At 41.9% G+C, this 25,253-nt stretch overlaps 1 protein-coding gene across 2 annotated transcripts in view; it reads right to left on the bottom strand.

Annotated features, from left to right (window-relative positions):
* LOC133576857 (neuronal acetylcholine receptor subunit alpha-7-like) overlaps window positions 1–25,205 on the bottom strand; it is a 157,371-nt gene extending 132,166 nt beyond the window's left edge. Inside the window, exon 1 of one of the 2 annotated variants that reach the window (XM_061930207.2) lies at window positions 24,882–25,205. In XM_061930207.2, the coding sequence (XP_061786191.2) occupies window positions 24,882–25,128 (247 nt within the window). In that variant the 5' untranslated portion in view covers window positions 25,129–25,205. The remainder of the gene's footprint in view (window positions 1–24,881) is intronic. The other variant, XM_072912423.1, reaches the window with a different exon arrangement.
* Window positions 25,206–25,253: the final 48 nt, after the last annotated feature.

Below are 25,253 nucleotides of genomic sequence, written 5' to 3'. Positions count from 1 at the left end.
TCACCTGCCTCTGGTTAGTGTTCGGGACGCGCACCTGTTGCCCGGGCACTAATCAGAGGGCTATTTAGTCTTTGCTCTGGCCTCACTCTGTCTGGCTTCGTAGTTTGTTCTCACACAACTGATGACGACGATTATGTACTGTTTCTTAGCTACTAGTTCTCACGCTAGGCTCTTTTGGTTTGCTAGCTCCCACGCTAGCCCTTTTGTTTATTCATCATATTATTTATATTTATAATAAATCATTTTTCCTACCTGCAAGCTGTGTCCGAAGCCATCTGCATCCTTGGGAGAACCACACCCGCATCACTATGCGACCACGTCGTTTCAGTACGAAGCCAGCAGAAAACAATTCTCCCGCACTGGCTAACGAGGAGTGGGACGAAGGTACGCTCATGGTGTTGCGAGCGATGGAAGCCGAGACGCTTCGCTATTCGACGGAGGAGAGGTCGAATCTCATGTGGGGACCTGGAGGCTCTCTTATCCCCATCGATTCCCTCTGGTCGGAAGACATCGCCGCTACACTGCAGTACCGTGCGCGCCGTCAAAGACGGAAGCCGGCCAGGAGGTCTTTCCCTCGCCGCCAAGACGCGCCGCTCCTGCAAACTCCTCCCCCGGACCGAAGCAAGCTACATTCTGCCCAAACTCCCCCTCCTCAGATGTTTGGCAACCCCATCGACCACTTCGCCAAAAAGTTCTCCGATTGGGCTGTTAGTCACATGAACAGTTGCAACAGTAATGTCATGTCATTGGCGCCTCCCGAAGAGGTAACTCCGCCGACTTCTGATGACATCATTGAACAAGATTTTTTTTTTCCATCTTCTAATTCTTTCTGTCAGCCAATACCAAGTGACTTTCATTGTAAGATAAGACATTATCAGGACATTTTTATTAAGTGTAAGTCTAGTCAGTCACATTCTGATTTTCAGACTCCACCTCCAGTGACTTTGGTTCCGCCCCCAGTGACTATTGCTCCGCCCACTGCACATATTTTTTCCCCCTGTGCTCCCACCCAATCTCAAGTGGGGGATGATAATAGTCAATTTGGACAATTTGAAGAAGAGTATACCCCCCTCCATACCTCCCCCCACCCACCCTTGAAGACAGTTCCAAACCGCAAAGAGCGCGTCTGGTATCCGCGTCTTGAGGGGGGGGGCTAGTACTGGGAACTGTGCTAGTGCGGTGGCACAACTTCGGCGTGCTAAGCCGCAACCTCCTGCACGGCCACCGCCACCAGTTTTTCGGCGTGCTAAGCCGCAACCTCCTGCACGGCCACCGCCACCAGTTTTTCGGCGTGCTAAGCCGCAACCCCCTGCACGGCCACCGCCACCAGTCTTTCGGCGTGCTAAACCGCAACCTCCTGCAAGGCCACCGCCACCAGTCTTCCGGCGTGCTAAACCGCAACCTCCTGCACGGCCACCGCCACCAGTCCTTCGTCCTGCTAAGCCACAACCGCCAGCTAGGCCACCTCCAGCTGCACCTCGGCTAGCACCTGTTCCTGCACCTCGGCTGACACACCAAGCTTCGTCTCCAGTACCTCCACCACGCCAAGCTCCACCATGCCAAGTTCCTCGGCTGGTTCCCACACCAGCGCCGGCTCCAAGGCTGGTTCCCACACCAGCGCCGGCTCCAAGGCTGGTTCCCACACCAGCGCCGGCTCCAAGGCTGGTTCTCACACCAGCGCCGGCTCTAAGGCTGGTTCTCACACCAGCGCCGGCTCCAAGGCTGGTTCTCACACCGGCGCCGGCTCCAAGGCTGGTTCTCACACCAGCGCCGGCTCCAAGGCTGGTTCTCACACCAGCGCCGGCTCCAAGACCAACCCCTGTCCCGGCCCCAAGGCTGGTTCCCACACCAGCGCCGGCTCCACGGCTGGTACCCACACCAGCGCCGGCTCCACGGCTGGTACCCACACCAGCGCCGGCTCCACGGCTGGTACCCACACCAGCGCCGGCTCCACGGCTGGTACCAGAACATGCACCGGCTCCACGGCTGGTACCAGAACCTGCACCTGCTCCACGGCTGGTACCAGAACCTGCACCTGCCTCCACGGCGACGTCGGCTCCTCCTGCCTCCACGGCGACGTCGGCTCCTCCTGCCTCCACGGCAACGTCGGCTCCTCCTGCCTCCACGGCGACGTCGGCTCCTCCTGCCTCCACGGCGACGTCGGCTCCTCCTGCCTCCACGGCGACGTCGGCTCCTCCTGCCTCCACGGCGACGTCGGCTCCTCCTGCTTCCACGGCGACGTCGGCTCCTCCTGTTTCCACGGCGACGTCTGCTCTCTCCTCGTCTTCGTCTCAGCGACCTCGAGTGGTCTGGCTGCGCAAGCGGCGCTCTCGGAGGTTTGTTTATGGACGCCAGTGGCGCAAACAGCAGCGACACCCGAGACGTAGTCGTAGAACTCTCCGGCTGCTGAACTTCTGGCGCCACTCACGGCCACCTTCTCGGCAGCCACGAATGTGGCCTTTCCGTGGTCGCCCGCCTCGCCTGCGGCAGCGGCGTTCCACTCGCCGCCGCCACCTGACTCTTCCCCGGTGGATTCGGGGACACGTGGCCTGGCGACCCACCACCAAATCCTCCCTCCACCCTCCCTTGACTCTCGAAGTATTTCTTGTTTTTTGGGTTCTAGTTTTATTTAGTGTCAAGGGACATCTGGAATCTGTCCTTTAAGGGGGGGGGGGGGGGGGTACTGTTACGATCCGCTGCACGGATCATAGTTTGTTTATGTTTCTCGTCACATATGTTTTCAGCACATTTGATTTTGTTTGTGTTCAGTTGCCATGTCAGCTGATTACTTTCACCTGCCTCTGGTTAGTGTTCGGGACGCGCACCTGTTGCCCGGGCACTAATCAGAGGGCTATTTAGTCTTTGCTCTGGCCTCACTCTATCTGGCTTCGTAGTTTGTTCTCACACAACTGATGACGACGATTATGTACTGTTTCTTAGCTACTAGTTCTCACGCTAGGCTCTTTTGGTTTGCTAGCTCCCACGCTAGCCCTTTTGTTTATTCATCATATTATTTATATTTATAATAAATCATTTTTCCTACCTGCAAGCTGTGTCCGAAGCCATCTGCATCCTTGGGAGAACCACACCCGCATCACTATGCGACCACGTCGTTTCAGAATATAAGTTGAAAAGGATTTGCATTGTATTCTGTTTTTATTTACCATTTACACAATGTGCCAACTTCACTGGTTTTGGGTTTTGTATATATGTATATGATGTACTAGATGATAATATACTGTAGCGAGGTGTGCAATACGTTTCACTTTCTTGCTGTTTCGCCAACTAAAGTGTGTCAGTGTTATTTATTAAATAACAAATGCTGCTGTGGGAGTTTGCTTTTCGGACCTTTTTTTCTCCCATGCAGGATTACAACATTTGCATGACTTTCATGCTCACTTACAGAGGAACCACCGCTCTATATTGTGTATGAAAGTAACTGAAGGGTCGTCATTTGGTTGACTCACCAGCAGCCTCTAAGGGAGAGGTGGGCTGTCAGCGCTTTTTATGTGTGCAGAACATGAGGGTTCAAGGTTCTTTATATTTACCAATACTTACATCATGTTTTTTACTTATCAGTATAAATACAGTCAGTTTTTTGTATTGATTTATTGCACAATAGCACTGTATTGCCCGGACTATGGAGCGTACCCACTAATTTAAAAATAAAAAACAAAAAATTCTATATATTAACCGCACTGGACTGTAAGCCGCAGATATATACATTGTGAAATTAGTTATTTACACAGAAATATTGTGTATATATTTATTTACATACTTTAATTGTTTCCAAATGGTGTCGGTAACACGGCAGTAAAACGAATGATCAAACAAAACAGAAGTCATCGTCATGGATCCACCGTCAAGCATGGTGGTGGTAGTATTATGCTCTGGGCCTGTTTTGCTGCCAATGGAACTGGTGCTTTACAGAGAGTAAATGGGACAATGAAAAAGGAGGATTACCTCTGAATTCTTCAAGACAACCTGAAATCATCAGCCCGAAGGTTGGGTCTTGGGCGCAGTTGGGTATTCCAACAGGACAATGACCCCGAAACACACGTCAAAAGTGGTAAAGGAATGGCTAAATCAGGCTAGAATTAAGGTTTTAGAATGGCCTTCCCAAAGTCCTGTGTGGACAATGCTGAAGAAACACGTCCATGTCAGAAAACCAACACAGTTCGCTGAACTGCACCAATTTTGTCAAGAGGAGTGGTCAAAAATTCAAGCAGAAGCTTGTGGATGGCTACCAAAAGTGCCTTATTGCAGTGAAACTTGCCAAGGGACATGTAAGCAAATATTAACCTTGCTGTATGTATACTTTTGACCCAGCAGGTTTGCTCACATTTTCAGTAGACCAATAATACATTCATAAAAGAACCAAACTTCATGAATGTTTTTTGTGATCACCAGCACCGACTCCAAGTCTGGTTCCCGCACCAGCACCGACTCCAAGGCTGGTTCCCGCACCAGCACCGACTCCAAGTCTGGTTCCAGCACCAGCACCGACTCCAAGTCTGGTTCCCGCACCAGCACCGACTCCAAGGCTGGTTTCCGCACCAGTACCAACTCCAAGGCTGGTTTCCGCACCAGCACCGACTCCAAGGCTGGTTTCCGCACCAGCACCGACTCCAAGACTGGTTTCCGCACCAGCACCGACTCCAAGGCGGGTTTCCGCACCAGCACCGACTCCAAGGCGGGTTTCCGCACCAGCACCGACTCCAAGGCTGGTTTTCGCACCAGCACCGACTCCAAGGCTTTTTTCCGCACCAGCACCGACTCCAAGGCTGGTTTCCGCACCAACACTGACTCCAAGGCGGGTTTTCGCACCAGCACCGACTCCAAGGCTGGTTTCCGCACCAGCACCGACTACAAGGCTGCTTTCCGCACCAGCACCGACTCCAAAGCTGGTGTCCGCACCAGCACCTGCTTCCTAAGCAACGACAACGACAACAACAGCCCGGACGCCTGCGCCTCTGACTCCGCCCATGCCGCCTGCTTCGCCGCCTGCTTCGCCCACGCCGGCAGACGAGCCGCCTGCTCCGCCCACGCCGGCAGACGATCCGCCTGCTCGGCCCACGCCGGCAGACGAGCCGCCTGCTCCGCCCACGCCGGGAGACGAGCCGCCTGCTCCGCCCACGCCAGCAGACGAGCCGCCTGCTCCGCCCACGCCGGCACTCCCTCCTGTTTCCACGGTGATGTCGACTCCTCCTGTTTCCACGCCGACGTCAACTCCTCCTGCTTCCACGACGACGTCGACTCCTCCTGCTTCCACGGCGACGACGACGCCTACCGCTTCCACGCCGACGTCTGCTCTCTCCTCGTCTCCGGTGGGCCTTTCCAGGGCGCCGCCACCTTCCTCGCCATCATCGTCGTCTCAGCGACCTCAAATGGTCCGGCTGCGCAAGCGGCTTTCTCGTAGGTTAGTGTATGGACGCCAGTGGCGCAAACAGCAGCGACACCCGAGACGTAGTCGTAGAACTCTCCGGCTGCTGAACTTCTGGTGCCACTCACGCCCACCTTCTCGGCAGCCACGAATGTGGCCTTTCCGTGGTCGCCCGCCTCGCCTACGGCAGCGGCGTTCCATTCGCCGCCACCACCTGACTCGTCCCCGGTGGATTCGGGGCCACTTGGCCTGGCGACCCACCACCAAGTCCTCCCTCCACCCTCCCTTGACTCTTGAACTGTATTTTAGTGTTTTGGGTTTTATTTTTTCCAAGGGACATCTGGAATCTGTCCTTTAAGGGGGGAGTACTGTTATGATCCGCTGCCCGGATCATAGTCTGTTTATGTTTTCAGTTCACTTGTGTTTTCAGCACCTGTTGAGTTTGTGTTTCTCAGTTGCCATGACGGCAGATTATAGTCACCTGCCTCTGGTTAGTGTTCCGGACGCGCACCTGTTGCCCGGGCACTAATCAGAGGGCTATTTAGTTTACGCGCTGGCCTCACTTGGTCTGTTGGTCTTGTTTGCTCCCATGCAACAAGTTACGTTCTTGGTTTTGCTCATAGTCTGCATTTTGATATTACCATCTTTTGGCTACCCTTTTGTTTTCCGTGCCGTGGGCACCGCGCAGCATAATTTGTTCTGCAACTAAAATAAATAATTTAGTCTCACCTGCAAGCCGCTTCCTGACATCCCTCTGCATCGTGAAAAGACGACCTCCGGTATCACAATGCCACGCAAGCGTAACACATGTAACACAGTGGTAAAAATGCCCCTGTGACAACTTTTTTGCAATGTGTTGCTGCCATTAAATTCTAAGTCCATGATTATTTGCAGAAAAAAAAATATGTTTCTTAGTTTGAACGTTACGTATCTTGTCTTTGCAGTCTATTCAATTGAATATAAGTTGAAAAGGATTTGCAAATCATTGTATTCTGTTTTTATTTACCATTTACACAACATGCCAATTTCACTGGTTGTATATATATATATATATATATATATATATATATATATATATATATATATATATATATATATATATATATATATATATATATATATATATATATATAAAATTTATACACTTTATGGGTACACCTGCACAATCTGGTGAGATCCAAAGCAAATGTTGCATCACTAAGTTTTTTAGGAGAATGAACACATTTAGAGGAGCGAAGCAGATGTTAAGCAACTCTGAACAAACCCATGAGGATATACTGTTCGAGGTATCCTGAAGGTATCAAGGGACCTATCCATTCAATTCAAGGTTTTTAATGGAAGTTATGTAATAAAACAGTACAGAAACTGTACATGTCTACTTAAAAGCAGCAGCTGGAGAGGAATTTTACTTCTTAGCGCGTCAATGATCACATTTTTAGGGTGAACCTGAAATAGAGAATGAGGAACAGAAATGACACAATTAGGGCTGCAACAACTAATCGATTAAATCGATTATCAAAATAGTTGGCGATTAATTTAGTCATCGATTCGTTGGAACTATGCTATGCGCAGAAGCTTTTTTTTGTTTGTTTGTTTTTTTAGTTTTATAAACCTTTATTTATAAACTGCAACATTTACAAATAGCTGAGAAACAATAATCAAAATAAGTACAAAAACAGTACAAAACAGCGCTGAGGCTACATCTCATGAGGTGGCAGTAAGCTAGCCAATGATGTGTCATGTACAGCTCACGTGACGACGTCGTCTCCTTTGCTGGAAACATTCGAAAAATGGCGCAGGAAAACAGTACGGATCGTTCAGCGGAAAAACATCTTGAGGTTATTGCTTCAATGGAGAAAAGTGTACGACCTAAGTCGTCAAAAGTGTGGGAACACTTTACTTTAAAGACTTCAAAGAAGACCGTTTCCTGCAAAATGGCACGGAAGTACAACATTGCTTCAGGAGCACCTGAAAAGGAAACATATTGCAGATATGGATGAAGGGAACTCACAGTACGTAACTTTTTAAGTCCATAGTGGCAACAGGCATTCATGAGTTCAGCTTTTTTGTGAGTAACGTTAACGTTATGCCTTTGTTGCAACGCAGGGCAGATAATGTGTCTCCGGCACATTTGACTCCGTTTTGAGAGAGAAAACGCACGGTTACCAATTTGGAAATAAACGTAACGGACAGAAATATCTCAGGTTGGTTTCATAATAGATCAATGTAACCGGGCCCGATAAAGCTATATAAATATATATAGATTTGAGTGACGCTTTAGTATAACTAAACGTTATGAAGGTGCTGGAATATTTCATGCTGTTATTCAGAGGCAGCCTAAAATGAATCCTTTATTATTCACAACAGAAACGTGTACAATATCTGATTCAGTTCTGATCTGATGAGTTACATTTCTGTGTTATTATTGCTGTATGCTGCATCCCCAATGTCCAGAACATGGTGCCAGTATGCTGTTTTATTTCAATAAAATACTGGAAAGGATAGAAATGTATTTTGTCTATTTTATCCTATTATTAATCGAAGTAATAATCGACAGATTAATCGATTATCAAATGAATCGTTAGTTGCAGCCCTAGACACAATATGACACATTTGGAGCTCTTTTGCAATTAACACTACTGAATTGTTCCTGTACTGTTATGACACAGGTCTCAAACTCAAGGCCTAGGGGCCAAATCTGGCCCGCCACATTATTTTATGTGGCCTGCGAAAGCCTGGAAATAATATGCATTAATAAAATGCTTAATCTTTTCTTACTAAATATATTTGTTATTTCCCTTTTAACATTAAAAATCATATACTACATGCAATTGCGTATCTTTTAAAATCCAGTACTATCTTACTAAATATATTTGTTATTTCCCTTTTAACATTAAAAATCATATACTACATGCAATTGCGTATCTTTTAAAATCCAGTACTATCAATGTACATGCTGTAAAAAACCCACTGCTTTTACTGTCAAATTCTGGGGACTGAGCCGCCAGTTTTTAAAGTAAAATTCTAATATTTTTTGGCAGCTTACGTAAAAAATATATTATTCATGTGTTATATATATACATGTATATTCATATATTACTCATTGTTAAAAGCGACCCTCTGAGGGCAACCATAATTGCGATGTGGCCCTCAATGAAAACGAGTTTGACACCCCTGCACTAAAGCAACAAGTGCTTCAACAAAATATTGTGATAGTTTCTCACATGCCTCCTCTGTACTCAGCCATGCAATAATTTGTCCATATAATTGCATAAGTGTGTATGTTGTGTGTGTGTGTGTGTTTGTGTTGGGTATCTGTGTCCGTGCGTACGTGTGTGATATTGGGGGATATGGGTCACCGATAGGGGTGTAACGGTACGTGTATTTGTATTGAACCGTTTCGGTACGGGGGTTTCGGTTCGGTTCGGAGGTGTACCAAACGAGTACACATGCTAGCAGCGACCGGGCTAGGACAACATGTAAAAGCCAGAGCTGGAAGACCCTGGTGCCTCGTTAAGATCTCCCGTTTGGGAACACTTTGGCTGCGCGATGCAACAATGGAGGACGGAGGTTTGCCGACATTGTTCAGCAGCTGCTTCTGACAACACGGCAAACATGTGTTGCACCTTTCCTGCTTCCGGCTCCCAGACCGTAGTCGAGGAGCGCAGGGGAGACACTCCTCCAGGGCCTATGTATTCTCGGGGGAAACACCCTTCACTCTACCCGGCAGTGGGTCTCCACAGCTCCGGACTCCAGGGTAAATGACGAGTCCGGCGATTAGTTGCAAATCGTGGCTTTATTGAGGTCTTGCACACAGCCAATCCAACAAAACACTAGCCACTCCCCGCAGTCATGCTACCGCTCCCTCACCTCGCTCGCCCACACACTTACCTCACATCCTGTCACATATTAAAGGGCCACACACACACATACGCTACTCTCATAACACATGCTAACCTATTTGAAGTGTCACCACCGCATTCAAGCAGCCTCAACCTCGGCGAGTCAGGCAGGGCTAAAGCAATAACAAAGGTTTTTATAGCAGCAGATATAAGTCTATATTGCATTAAAAACTAGATTTTGACCCACATCTAAGGTGGAAGTGTCATGATCCATGTCCCGGATCATGTTTTATGTTAGTTTCGGACTTCATAGTTCTATTTTTTGTGCACCCTTGTTTGTTTTAGTTACCATGGTTACTTATTATTTCCACCTGCCTCTGATTAGTGTTTGCCCGCTCACCTGCTGCCCGAGCACTAATCAGAGGCATTATTTAAACCTGCCTTGCCCTCCAGTCAGTGCTGGAGTATTGTTTGTTGTATGCTGTGGACTCCCTGTTTCATGCAATTCTCTGTTCATGCTTGTTTTCTGGAGATACCATAGTTCGTGCTGATGATTTCATGCTTAGTTCATGCTGCGCGTGCCTTGCCAAGTAAGTTTTGTTTATTTATGCCACAGTTAGCGACTTTTTGTTTCATGTCCATAGTTCAGGCTAAGTGTTCGCTTTTGTTTCCTGCGTTAAGTTGTGCCTTCGCCTTGTGCGCCTTTTTGTTTTCACCTTTTTTTTTAACATTAAAACCATGTTTTCTGGTACACCGCCTGTTATTTCTGCATCTTGGGGTTCGTCACCTCCACATCATGACAGGAAGAACAATGAGCCCATATATCCTCTTACTGCCAAGTTAGCCAGGGTGGGGAGAGGGGGAGGGGGGGAGTTAATCTGAGGCTGAGTTGACTTGAAACTGTTTAATGCTGCACTTTTTATATGTAGAAGAAAAGTTGTGTCATTTTATTTAATCTGAGCAACAACTTGAGGCAGTTTAATGTTGATTAACGTGGACCCCGACTTAAACAAGTTGAAAAACTTATTGGGGTGTTACCATTTACTGGTCAATTGTACGGAATATGCAGAGGTGGGACCAAGTCATTGTTTTGCAAGTCACAAGTAAGTCTCAAGTCTTTGCCCTCAAGTCCCGAGTCAAGACAGGCAAGCCCCGAGTCAAGTCCAAAGTCAAGACTGGAAAGTCTCAAGTCAAGTCCTAAGTCCTGCATTTTGAGTTTCGAGTCCTTTCAAGTCCTTTTAACCACAGACTATTATATTAACACAGATTGTGTATGCTTTTCAAACGCTGTATTTATTTATTAAAACAAGTGCATTTTAAATTGCAGGAAAGAAAATAGTGCTGACATTGCACTTTATAATAGCACTATTAACCAGTCATTTTAAACATTAACTCATTCCTTTACAGAACAAACACATTGAAAAATAAAGTGCAAATGTACTTATTTGTACAAAAGTGTTAACATTGAAAAAACATGACATATACGTGAACATAACAAAAAAGTTGTACTTTTTATATGTCAGGGCCCTATGCTGCATTGCATTTGCAAAAGACCAAATTAGCCAAGAGTCTGTCAGTCATTTGTGCACGATGGGGGCGTAGTATGATGCCACCATGGCTGAAAACTCGCTCCACTGGAGCACTGGAGGCAGGCACTGCCAAGACTCTCATGGCCACTCGGAACAGTGAAGGAAGAGTCTTCATGTTCAATGCCCAGAACAAAAGGGGGGAGAGAGTTGTTTTGGGTTGGTGCACTACTTGTAAGTGTATCTTGTGTTTTTTATGTTGATTTAATTAAAAAAAGAAAGAAAAAAAAAAGTATTTCTTGTGCGGCCCGATACCAATCGATCCACGGACCAGTACCGGGCCGCGGCCCGGTGGTTGGGGACCACTGAGGTAAACAACCAACAGTATGTCAGAAAGCTAGCTAAAACGGTACACATATTCATAATATAGTATACATTTTAACTGACCTTTATTTTACTATTTTTGTCTTTTTTTAGGTGGCTAAAATACGCGGTGCTGCTGACCGCCGTCTAACGTTACGTGTGATATATTGACTAACGTAACCCTGCTTAAAAAAAATCACTGAACAAAAAGTATGAATAAGGTAGTGAACTGCAACAGATTCCCGTGTTTGCAATAACGTTATAACGTTAGCAGTGAGTTTACAGCCTCACTGATTTAACTACACAGCAAATAAAAGTCACGTTACTTAGCCAATAAACGTTATCTTACATTCAAAACTTACCGTTCTTTGTGCAACTTCAAATGCCGGACGAAGTTGGAAGTACGTTGTTGCCTCTCCATCAGTAATTTTCGAACCGCATGTGTTGCATACTGCAAACCGTTTTGTGTTGACCACCTCGTAATTTTTATACCCAAACAAAATTATTTTAGGTATCATTTTTTGTTCACTGGCGTGTGGTTTGGACATGTCTTCTTCGTTGGTTGTCCTGCAATTTGATTGGATGAATGCTGTGTGATGAAAACAAAGTAGATCTAATTTGATTGGCTGTTGTACTGAGACCACACCAGCTGACACACGCTGATAGACAAGTACACAATGAAAAATACGGAGCGCTCCCGAATAACTTTTTCATCTTTGGGTTTTGGGGAAAGTAGCAAGTCATGTCAAGTCATGTCAATTCAAAAGGCTCAAGTCCAAGTGAAGTCACAAGTCATTGATGTTAAAGTCTAAGTCGAGTTGCAAGTCTTTTTACATTTTGTCAAGTCGAGTCTAAAGTCATCAAATTCATGACTCGAGTCTGACTCGAGTCCAAGTCATGTGACTCGAGTCCACACCTCTGGGAATATGTACTGTCCTGTGCAATCTACTAATAAAAGTCTCAATCAATCAATCAAAAAAAGCACTTTATATGTAGAAAGGTTTTGTTAAGAAACCATTCTGAGCCTTATCTTATTTAGTTTTTATTTTATATATGTTGACCACATTAACCCCGGCAATGGGTCTTGTGTGTATATGTATGTTATGCCATTGTTTACAAATTTGGTAAATAAATAACCAAAAAATTTATATTTTGTTGTTTTCTTACTGTACCGAAAATGAACCGAACCGTGACCTCTAAACCGAGGTATGTACCGAACCGACATTTTTGTGTACCGTTACACCCCTAGTCACCGGGGTATTGTTTTTAACTTTGTAAAGCACTTTGCGTTACATTTATTTTATGTATAAAAAGCGCTTTATAAATAAAGTTTGAATGATTGATTGATTTTCTTTGTTATACAACAGCAAAAAAGTACAGTATATTTTTAACAGGTGGGTGATAACTTTTTACAGTCAAATTAATAATACGCTGTCTAGTTCTATACCTACAACGTTGCTAGGTAACATTAGATGGAAGTGTATATTCATTTATTTCCAATGTCAACTATCACGGCTAAAGGCTGCTAACGATTACGCATTAAATCGATTCATTTGATTTAATAAAGCTTCTATTTTAAATCACGTGGCTTCAAATAATCGTTTCATGACTGATAAATATAGATAAAAACCTGGACCGCTTGGGGTGTAAGGAACTTTAAATAACTGGACAGTTTCCGCAAATGAAAGCGGTAATGTGTGTGTGCCGTGATCTGTGCAGCTGAGATTTAAAACATTTTTTTATCAATTGACACGTGTTAAAAGAAACATTTCTATGTTGATGTGCATTTACTAGAAAAGAAGAATGAAAGTCATGACAATCAGAAAATGTTTTCTTCATTTCAGCTATTTTCCTTAAAATACACCTTGGGGCTATTACGGTGATTTACTAGATTTTGAAAATAATTATTAGCTGCAAGCCTAAATGCTGCACAGTGACTGAAAAAATGTTTACAAACAAAAAAGAAAAATGAACATACCATATTTTTCGTACAATAAGGTGCGCTTAAAATCCTTTCATTTTCTCAAGAATCGACAGTGCGCCTTATAACCTGGTGCGCCTAATTTACAGCATAACTCTGGTTGTGCTTACTGACCTCGAAGCAATTTTATTTGGTACATGGTGTAATGATAAGTGTGACCAGTAGATGGCAGTCACACAAATAGATACGTGTAGACTGCAATATGACGCCGGTAAACAACACCAAAACTTTAAATGTTCCATTGAGAATGAAGAACATTACACACGGTGCTCAAAAATCTGTCAAAATGTTTTAGTACGACTTTGAAGCCGCACCGCTTGAAAATAATTTTAAAATAAATTAAAAAAATTCCAAAGCAGTATCAGGGTGGCTATTTTGAAGAAACTAGAATATAAAATTAAAATTATTTCACTTTTTTTGTCAAGTACATAACTCCACATGTGTTCATTCATAGTTTTAAATAGTCATGAAAATAAAGAAAACGGTGACATTGGTGAAAACGGTGTGTCCAAACTTTTGGCCTGTACTGTATATAAATTAAAGATGCATTAACAATCGATTTTTAATCGAATCGTAGCTCCTGAATCATAATCGTAACCGAATCATGAGGTGCCCAAAGATTCCCACCTCGAGTGAATACTTCCCAGATACACTGTACCTAAAGAAAGAAACAGAGCGAACACTCTTGTCTGTCTCCACTACTGCATCTATGTTTCTGTGGGTCTGCTAGCACGCACACACACACACACACACACACACACACACACACACACACACACACACACACACACACACACACACACACACACACACGTCAGTGAGCAAAACGTGGGAGTCCAACATGAACATGTGACAACCACAGCATATGGACAAGTGTCCTAATGGATCACTGGATGGATGGAATCATATAGAAGAGTTTTATAATCCAGGGTGAGTGATCACAGCCCTGAAACCACTTGACGTTTAATCCTAATCCTGGAGCAAAGACCCTCAACAGAGCCTTCAACTGAGCACAGCGCGTCCTTATAGAACAGACCGGCCCTTAAAGTCACATTAAGAGACCATTGTTTGGTTTTCATTCACAAGCTCTGCTGGTAAATGGAATAATGCAAGGTGTCCAGCAGACCACTGGAGTAGGTGCATGTCAGAAACACAATGACTTACGAAACCCCACCAGTGGAGCATCAACATACAACTTGACACTTATCACGAGAAGATGTTGTAAAAGTTCCATGAAACTGTGACCATTTAAGTGTCATCAGCGACTGAAGAAACCCCCATGTGACAAGCATAAACCTCTAAACATGCTTTTAAAAAGTCTGGTCCTCATATAGGCCATCATTAGAGAGCATAAACACTAAAACATGTTGGTTTAAAAAATAACCCAATTTTAACCCAACTGCTGGTTTAGAAGAGGACAAACTCCTTATTTGTGTTATTTTAAATCAACATTTTGGGTCATGGTTCTCGCCCGGAAAAGGGTAGAGTACCATCTCCGGTTTGGGGAGGAGACCCTGCCCCAAGTGAAGGAGTTCAAGTACCTCGGAGTCTTGTTCACGAGTGAGGGAAGAGTGGATCGTGAGATCGACAGACGGGTCGGTGCGGCGTCTTCAGTAATGCGGACGCTGTATCGATCCATTGTGGTGAAGAAGGAGCTGAGCCGGAGGGCAAAGCTCTCAATTTACTGGTCGATCTATATTCCCATCCTCACCTATGGTCATGAGCTTTGGGTTATGACCAAAAGGAGAAGATCATGGGTACAAGCGGCCGAACTGAGTTTCCTCCGCCGGGTGGCGGGACTCTCCCTTAGAGATAGGGTGAGAAGCTCTGCCATCCGGGGGGGAGCTCAAAGTAAAGCCGTTGCTCCTCCACATCGAGAGGAGCCAGATGAGGTGGTTCGGGCATCTGGTCAGGATGCCACCCGAACACCTCCCTAGGGAGGTGTTTAGGGCACATCCGACCGGTATGAGGCCACGGGGAAGACCCAGGACACGTTGGGTAGACTATGTCTCCCGGCTGGCCTGGGAACGCCTTGGCATCCCCCGGGAAGAGCCGGACGAAGTGGCTGGGGAGAGGAAAGTCTGGGCTTCCCTGCTTAGGCTGCAGACACCGGGACCCGACCTCGGATAAGCGGAAGAAGATGGATGGATGGATGGATGGATGGATGGATTTTGGGTTAATTCTTGCAACCCAACTTTTGTGTTGAATTGTGTAACCAAAAAGTTGAGTTATGATAACTCACTGTTAGGTTATTTCCAACCATCAATCAATCAATCAATCAAAGTTTATTTATATAGCCCTTAATCACAAGTGTCTCAAAGGGCTGCACAAGCCACAACGACATCCTCGGCATAGATCCCATATCAGGGCAAGACAAATCTCAACCCAAAGGGCACAAAGGTAACCCAATGGATGTAGTTAATAATGTGAGAGTCCAGTCCATAGTGGGGCCAGCATCTTGAATGGAGACAAGTCAGCAGCGCAGAGACGTTCCTAATTGATGCACAAACTATTGGGTTGAATTATATAACCCAAAAGTTGAGTTATGCTAACTCAATCTTGGTTTATTCATAACCCAACAATTGGGTTTAATTTATTTATCACAAAAGTTGAGTTATGCTCACTACAATGTTGGGTTATTCCAAACCCAACTATTGGATTGAATTATATAACCCAAAAATGGAGTTATGCTAACTCAATGTTGGTTTATTCATAACCCAACTATTGGGTTGAATTACATAATCCAAAAGTTGAGTTATGCTAACTCAATCTTGGTTTATTCATAACCCAACTCCATCCATCCATTTTCTACCGCTTATTCCCTTTGGGGTCGCGGGGGGCGTTTAATTCATTTATCACAAAAGTTGAGTTATGCTCACTACAATGTTGGGTTATTCCAAACCCAACTATTGGGTTGAATTATATAACCCAAAAGTGGAGTTATGCTAACTCAATGTTGGGTTATTCCCAACCAAACTATTGGGTTTAATGTATTTAACAGAAAAGTTCAGTTATGCTCACTACAATGTTGAGTTACTCCAAACCCAACTATTGGGTTGAATTATATACCCCAAAAGTTGAATTATGCTAACTCAATGTTGGGTTATTCCAAACCCAACTATTGGGTTAAATTATACACCCCAAAAGTTGAGTTATGCTAACTCAATGTTGGGTTATTCCAAAGCCAACTATTGGGTTGAATTATATAACCCAAACGTTGAGTCATGATAACTCCATGTTGGGTTATGCACAACCAAACTAGTGGGTTGAATTATATAACCCAAAACATTGCGTTATGATAACTCAATGTGGGGTTATTCCCAACCAAACTATTGGGTTTAATGTATTTAACACAAACGTTGAGTAATGCTCACTACAATGTTGGGTTATTCCAAACCCTTTTATTGGGTTGAATTATATAACGCAAAAGTTGAGTTATGATAACTCAATGTTGGGTTATTCCAAAGCAAACAATTGGGTTGAATCATACAACCCAGAAGTTGAGTTATGATAACTCAATGTTGGGTTATTCCCAACCAAACTATTGGGTTTAATGTATTTAACACAAACGTTGAGTAATGCCCACTACAATGTTGGGTTATTCCAAACCCACCTATTGGGTTGAATTATATAACCCAAAAGTTGAGTTATGATAATGCAATGTTGGGTTATTCTAAACCAAACTATTGGGTTGAATTATTTAACCAAAAAAGTTGAGTTATGATAACTTAATGTTGGGTTATTCCCAACCAAACTATTGGGTTGAATTATTTAACCCAAAAGTTGAGTTTTGCACACTACAATGTTGGATTATTCCAAACCCGACAATTGGGTTATGCAATTTAGCGCTCCTTGACCCAATAGATAGGTAAAAATTATCAATTGTACTGCTAGATTGTCCTACTCCTTCCCAACTACTGATCAAAATTTATTTTTATTCCATTAAAATATACTCAATATATGAGAATGATGGGGTTTTTACAAGAAAGGAGATGATAGACGAGTGTCTGAACCTTCGAGTGGATCAGGAATAAAATATAAATCACAAACATTTCAGATTGTACTTTTTCTTTGTACACAGGGACATCAGGCTTGTGAATTGAATTCCCCAACAGAATATAAAAGTCGTTTGGATGCGCCTGACTGCCAATGACTCGTCTCCAATGCGTCCAATGTGAGGAGAAACTGGCAGAATTAGACACAAAATGTGTTCTTTTTCAGGGATGTCATGTATAATTAACACAAGCAAATGAACAAAGACACAGAGTGACACAAGGACAGTCTGTCCAGTGTTTCCCACAGACGGGCAATCTATTCGGTGTCAATATGACGTCATTTTAATATTTTTATAATTGGCTATGATGCATGTATTTTCTTTAAAAAAACAAACATTATACATTAAGACAAACCAGTATTATTAGTAGCAACATATATATTTTTTGTTACAGTTTATCATGCTGCTCTATTTTTCAAGTGTTGCTGCTTATTGTATTACTACAATGTAGGGTTGTCCCGATACCATTTTTTTTGGTACCGGTACCAAAATGTATTTCGATACTTTGATACGTTTCTAAATAAAGGGACTACAGAAGCCAAAATGCGTCCGTTCTCCCTTTTCTGTCTACACACTGTGTCTGCTTGTAAGTACTCCGTGTGTGTGCGTTGTCGAACCTGCCCCTCTGCTCTTAAAGGGGAACATTATCACCAGACCTATGTAAGCGTCAATATATACCTTGATGTTGCAGAAAAAAAGACCATATATTTTTTTTACCGATTTCCGAACTTTAAATAAATAAATGATAAATGGGTTGTACTTGTATAGCGCTTTTCTACCTTCAAGGTACTCAAAGCGCTTTGACACTACTTCCACATTTACCCATTCACACACACATTCACACACTGATGGAGGGAGCTGCCATGCAAGGCACTAACCAGCACCCATCAGGAGCAAGGGTGAAGTGTCTTGCTCAGGACACAACGGACATGACGAGGTTGGTACTAGGTGGGGATTGAACCAGGGACCCTCGGGTCGCGCACGGCCACTCTTCCACTGCGCCACGCAGGGTGAATTTTGGCGAATTAAACGCCTTTCTATTATTCGCTCTCGGAGCGATGACGTCACGTTGTGATGTCACATCGGGAAGCAATCCGCCATTTTCTCAAACACCGAGTCAAATCAGCTCTGTTATTTTCCGTTTTTTCGACTGTTTTCCGTACCTTGGAGACATCATGCCTCGTCGGTGTGTTGTCGGAGGGTGTAACAACACGAACAGGGACGGATTCAAGTTGCACCAGTGGCCCAAAGATGCGAAAGTGGCAAGAAATTGGACGTTTGTTCCGCACACTTTACCGACGAAAGCTAAGCTACGACAGAAATGGCAAGAATGTGTGGATATCCTGCGACACTCAAAGCAGATGCGTTTCCAACGATAAAGTCAAAGAAATCTGCCGCCAGACCCCCATTGAATCTGCCGCAGTGTGTGAGCCATTCAGGGACAAAGGACCTCGGTAGCACGGCAAGCAATGGCGGCAGTTTGTTCCCGCAGACGAGCGAGCTAAACCCCCTGGATGTCTTGGCTCACACCGTCCCTTATGCCACCGAAGATGATCAAGAGAAGAATATCGACCCTAGCTTCCCTGGCCTGCTGACATCAACTCCAAAACTGGACAAATCAGCTTTTAGGAAAAGAGAGCGGATGAGGGTATGTCTACAGAATATATTAATTGATGAAAATTGGGCTGTCTGCACTCTCAAAGTGCATGTTGTTGCCAAATGTATTTCATATGCTGTAAACCTAGTTCATAGTTGTTAGTTTCATTTAATGCCAAACAAACACATACCAATCGTTGGTTAGAAGGCGATCGCGGAATTCGTCCTCGCTTTCTCTCGTGTCGCTGGCTGTCGTGTCGTTTTCGTCGGTTTCGCTTGCATACGGTTCAAACCGATATGGCTCAATAGCTTCAGTTTCTTCTTCAATTTCGTTTTCGCTACCTGCCTCCACACTACAACCATCCGTTTCAATACATGCGTAATCTGTTGAATCGCTTAAGCCGCTGAAATCCGAGTCTGAATCCGAGCTAATGTCGCTATAGCTTGCTGTTCTATGCGCCATGTTTGTTTGTGTTGGCATCACTATGTGACGTCACAGGAAAATGGACGGGTGTATATAACGATGGTTAAAATCAGGCACTTTGAAGCTTTTTTTTAGGGATATTGCGTGATGGGTAAAATTTTGAAAAAAACTTCGAAAAATAAAATAAGCCACTGGGAACTGATTTTTAATGGTTTTAACCCTTCTGAAATTGTGATAATGTTCCCCTTTAAAACAGCAATGTCATAACGTGACAACGTGCCGTCATGCCCGTTTAAAAGAAGGAAAAAAAAGAAAGGGGAAACCGGTACTTTTCAAACAGAGTATAGTACTGTTTTTGATTCATTAGTACCGCGATACTATACTAGTACAACCCTACTACAATGTAATACAGGCTGTACTCTGTACACCCCTGGTTTGTTTACGTATATTATTCTGACACCCACAAATATTGTAATTTAGTTTGGCTGCTAGACAAACATTCTTCTAATTTACAGATGAAAAACTTCCAACTTGAGATTGTTTATTGGCAGTCTCCACAATGAAGTTAATGTAAAACTAAAAACGATAAACAGTATTAATGATAACCGTGGTAAAACTCTTGGCGGTTAGTATTACCGTCATAAATTTTAATTATCGGAAAACCATGGTTGATAACTGCAACTTGATAAACTTACGGACCGACTGGTGCTGGCTCACTAGCTTAAATCCTAACACGAATAAAAGAGACATTAACGTCTTTCCACATTGAGAAACAACACCCCAATCTGGACTGAGATAAGAACATTACTCTCCGAGCAACTAAGATATTCAATTATGAAGACTCGAACGGAGTGATCGATATATACTCGGAGGAATAAGACACAAAGGTGTTTATACGGTGCGTTCAAGGATCGCTGGACCGAGTAGGACACCACAACACCCACCAGAACACTTATCAGTTAAGCATAAGAAACAAAACATGCAAAAATAGTGGGCTTTCTAACAGTGGGTCTGTTTATTTTAGTTATTTAAAGAAATCTACAGACTTCAAAGAGTGTTTAAGTACTTTTTGAGCACATTCAACAATACCAGGGTTTGCCACAGCTCTTTGTTGTTAAGGCGGCCCGCCTTAACAACAAAGAGCCACCGCCTAAACTAACGTCTTAACAAGATCTCCAGCCACACGTGCACATTTAAAAAACTATCTCTGTCCCCAAGCGAACGCATACAGTGAGTGTCATACGCATGCCAAAATACTGGGGACGCTGAAGCCTAGGACTTAAGACCATTTTAGCCAATCGGAAACATCCAAAACGTCATTTGCGGAGGCGGCATATAGCAAAATGGCGGGTCACGGCAAGAAAGAATTATGTATGTGGACTGACAGAAAATAAATGTGCATTGTTTTTTACAATATTATATTGTGAATGGAAAAACAGTACAAGTTCCTTTTTTATTCAATTTAACTGCCAGTTGTTCTACCCTATAAACGAATGTATCGTTTTTCCATTTTCAGTAATACACTGTTAAAAACAACATTTTTTTGTAAAAATATGGCAGCTCAGTCAACATAATTTTATCGCAAAAATGGTAGTTTTTTTTTCAATTTATAGTAATATGCTGTAAAGAACACCGTAGAATTTATTGTAATTTTTATTAATTTGATGGGCAGTTTGCTGTAAAATCATACGTCAAGCAGATATTTAGGTATTTATTTTTATTTAGACAAAACATTTTTGGAAAGTATGATAATATACTGTAATATTTGTTGCAATAATGGATTCTATTAAAGTTTAAAAGGCATGCAATTTCAAGTAGTACATATATTTTTTCTGTCAAAATGAAAAAAATCCACTACATTTACAGTAATATGCTGTAAAGAACACCGTGAAATTTATTGTCATTTTTATTAATATGATGGGTAGTTTGCTGTAAAATCATAAGTCAAGCAGATATTTAAGGATTTATTTTTATACAGACAAAAAATGTTTGGAAATAATTATTAATATACTGTATAATTTGTTGCAATAATGGATACTATTAAAGTTTAAAAGGCATGCAATTTCAAGCAGTACATATATTTTTTCTGTCAAAATGAAAAAAATCCATTACATTTATAGTAATATGCGGTAAAGAACACTGTGAAATGCATTGTCATTTTTATTAATTTGATGGGTAGTTTGCTGTAAAATCATAAGTCAAACAGATATTTAAGTATTTATTTTTATTTAGACAAAAAATGTTTGGAAAGTATGATAATATACTATAATATTTGTTGCAATAATGGATACTATTAAAAGGCATGCAATTTCACATACATATATATTTCAGTACATATATTTTTTCTGTCAAAAATGAAAAAAAATCCATTACATTTAGTGAGAAAATGTTATTGTCAAACATATTTCCAGGTGTTTGCCGGCCAGATAAAATGATGTCCCGGGCCAGATCCGGCCCCCGGGCCTTGAGTTTGACACCTGTGCCTTACTCTAAATAGTATGTGCAAATATTTAAATAAAATACATGGATTTACTGGAGTGCTGAATGCGTGTGATTCAGATTATCCATTACTTGCAGCAATCATAACAGACATTTATCCAAGTCAGGGTCTGCATTGGTATGGAGAGGTGAGGACTGAGAAAGATGGCAGAGGACACACACACAAATCTTCATAAAAAGCCACCTTGTCGGACTGGTAAACAAGCCAGATGTTGCCGATGATGCACATATGATGGTGATGGAATGGGGGGGTTCGGGGTGGGAATTGGAGCAAACGTTAATATGCACTCTCTAATCACAGAGTCATGTGCATGGAATGTTGCATGCTATTATAGTGAATATGTAGTGTTCAATACCAGCATTACATTTTTGCATGGAAAAGTACTGAAATTAAAGGTGGAAAGTCTCTTTTAAAAGTACCACGAGGTATTATTTTTGAATAGTTTGAGTTTATTTGGAACATGCATGCATACAACATGATGCATCACAATTTCCAGTTTCTCTATTCAGCATGTTCGAAAAGGAGTAGGAAGAAGCAGAGCTTATTTAATCCCACCCCTTTTCCTTTAAATAGCAGTTGCTAACACTTTTGTTCACTTCCTGTTCTCAATTTATTCACAACACACTCCATAAGTAATAACAATAAAAATAAATAACTAAATAATAATTGATGAAGTAAGTTATATTCCATAAGGTGTGATGAGTAAGATTATCTTGAAAATGAATGGATGGATGAAATCTAACTCTTCTTTTTTGTACTTTGTAAACACTTAAAGTTTGAAGAGTTTCTTGAAGTGGATCAGGGGTACCCAAACTTTTTGAAACCAAGAGCTACTTCTTGGGTACTGATTAATGCGAAGGGCTACCAGTTTGATACACACTTAAATAAATTGCCAGAAATAGCCAATTTGCTCAATTTACCTTTAACTCTATGTTATTATTAATAATTAATGATATTTATCTTTGTGGAAACACTGATCATCTTAATGATTTCTCACAATAAATATATATAGAAACAGATAAATATCAATATGCAACACTTTATTTTTATATTTTCTCTAAGTGCACATTTTTCAAATTGAACATTTTCAAATGATCACTTCTAAGACAGTCTTGTGAAATCACAATATCCCACTTTAACTGGCTAGCCACTAACATTTCTTAACAAATCATGAATTACTTTGCACCATGTTTGTACAAATAATAACTCATGTAAAATACAAAAGTCAACTCTCAAATTTTTAAATAAATCATGTCACACTTTGAACTGGACACCAAATCTGTTATCTGTTTCTTTGTCAGTTAGTGGGAAGCCTGGCATTGCATGCTGTTAACTAGTGTGTTGTACTCTGGAACATCATTAGTAATTTTTCCTAATTAAGATTAATTTTAGAATTTTGATGACATGTTTTAAATAGGTTAAAATCCAATCTGCACTTTGTTAGAATATATAACAAATTGGACCAAGCTATATTTCTAACAAAGACAAATCATTATTTCTTCTAGATTTTCCAGAACAAACATTTTAAAGGATATTCAAAAGACTTTGAAATAAGATTTAAATTTGATTCTACAGATTTTCTAGATTTGCCAGAATAATTTTTTTGAATTTTAATCATAAATTTGAAGAAATATTTCACAAATATTCTTCGTCGAAAAAACAGAAGCTAAAATGAAGAATTAAATTTAGATTTATTTATTATTCTTTACAATAAAAAAAATACATTTACTTGAACATTGATTTAAATTGTCAGGAAAGAAGAGGAAGGAATTTAAAAGGTAAAAAGGTATATGTGTTTAAAAATCCTAAAATCATTTTTAAGGTTGTAATTTTTTCTCTAAAATTGTCTTTCTGAAAGTTATAAGAAGAAAAGTAAAAAAATAAATGAATTTATTTAAACAAGTGAAGACCAAGTCTTTAAAATATTTTCTTGGATTTTCAAATTCTATTTGAGTTTTGTCTCTCTTAGAATTAAAAATGTCGAGCAAAGCGAGACCAGCTTGCTAGTAAATAAATACAATTTTAAAAATAGAGGCAGCTCACTGGTAAGTGCTGCTATTTGAGCTATTTTTAGAACAGACCAGCGGGCGACTCATTTGGTCCTTACGGGCTACCTGGTGCCCGCGGGCACCGCGTTGGTGACCCCTGAAGTGGTTCATATGAGTACATTGTTCGATTTCTTTGCTTAATCCATTCCATCATTTAATTCCACATACTGATATACTGAAGGTTTTAAGTGTTGTACGTGCGTACAAATGTATTAAATTACATTTTTCTCTAAGATTATATTTCTACTCTTTTGTTGAGAAGAATTGTTGCATATTCTTGGGTAGCAGGTTATAGTTTGCTTTGTGTATAATTTTAGCTGTTTGCAAATTCACTATGTTGTGGAATTTCAGTATTTTTAATTCAATGAATAAAAGGGTTTGTATGTTCTCTATATCCAACATTATGTATTATTCTAACTCAGGGGTGTCAAACGTACGGCCCGCGGGCCTGGACAGGTTTTATCCGGCCCGCGGGATGAGTTTGCTAAGTATAAAAATGAGCTGAAATTTTCAAATGAAAGCTGTCTTAAATGTGTCGACTAGATGTCGCAATAGCAATTATTGGTATCTTTGTATGTTATGCTACATATGTACAAAAATAAACCACATGATGTTGAGGAAAATGAGCAAAATACATAAATAACATCCTGCAATTTGATTTTGATATATATATTTTTTTATCTTGATAGATTGAAAATGACCACCAATGAGTTGACTGATGAACATTATCACATCATTTATTCAGAAAGTATAAATAACAACAAATAAAGATAGAATACTATTAACCGTAAGTGTAAAAAAAAAAAAAAAACACATTATGATTTGTACATTTTCAGAATGTGCTTGTTCTACTTTTAAACAAAGAAAACAATCTGAAGTTGTCTTTATTTTTAAATTATCGTGCCGGGATTTTACCAGTTGGGAGTAGATTTTCCTCCATGTGGCCCCCGATCTAAAATGAGTTTGACACCCCTGTTCTAATTTATCTTTTTTGTAACACCGTTAATGAATGAAGCGTACTTTTGTAGTTATTTCCCCATATTTCTAGTTTCTCACTTTAAACTTCAGAACACAAGAAAACAAAAACAAACATCACACACAGGTGTCACCGTGTTGCGTTCACGTACCCTGTATGCCTGTAGTTGTTTTGTGTGTTGCACGTACCTTTGAAGAGAATGGCTGTCCACACATAGAATCCAACCGTACACGACACCCAAAACTTGTGGCACCGCATCCTGGTGCCGGCCCGGCACTGGCTGCGGGCTCTGCGGTGAGGGAGGATGCGAGTCGGTCCGGCTGCTCTCCTTCTTCTTCTCCCGAGGAGGTGTCGGCGGGAACGAGAGGCAGCAGCCGCAGGAGAGGCGGGGAGGAGGAGGGAGGGGGAATAACACGGCGCACATTCAGTGCACATTCTACTTTGCCTGACAACAAAGTTGATCTTGTTATTGCTGACAGACACATTCTGTCCCTTAGTTCCGTCGTAAATGGGACTAAAAACTTTGTTTAGGAACATTTCGGCCAGGGCAAATACTAAAG

The sequence above is a fragment of the Nerophis lumbriciformis genome, linkage group LG36 (genome assembly GCF_033978685.3).
Source record: "Nerophis lumbriciformis linkage group LG36, RoL_Nlum_v2.1, whole genome shotgun sequence".
Classification (NCBI taxonomy): domain Eukaryota; kingdom Metazoa; phylum Chordata; class Actinopteri; order Syngnathiformes; family Syngnathidae; genus Nerophis; species Nerophis lumbriciformis.
This window is presented reverse-complemented; position numbering and strand designations above follow the sequence as displayed.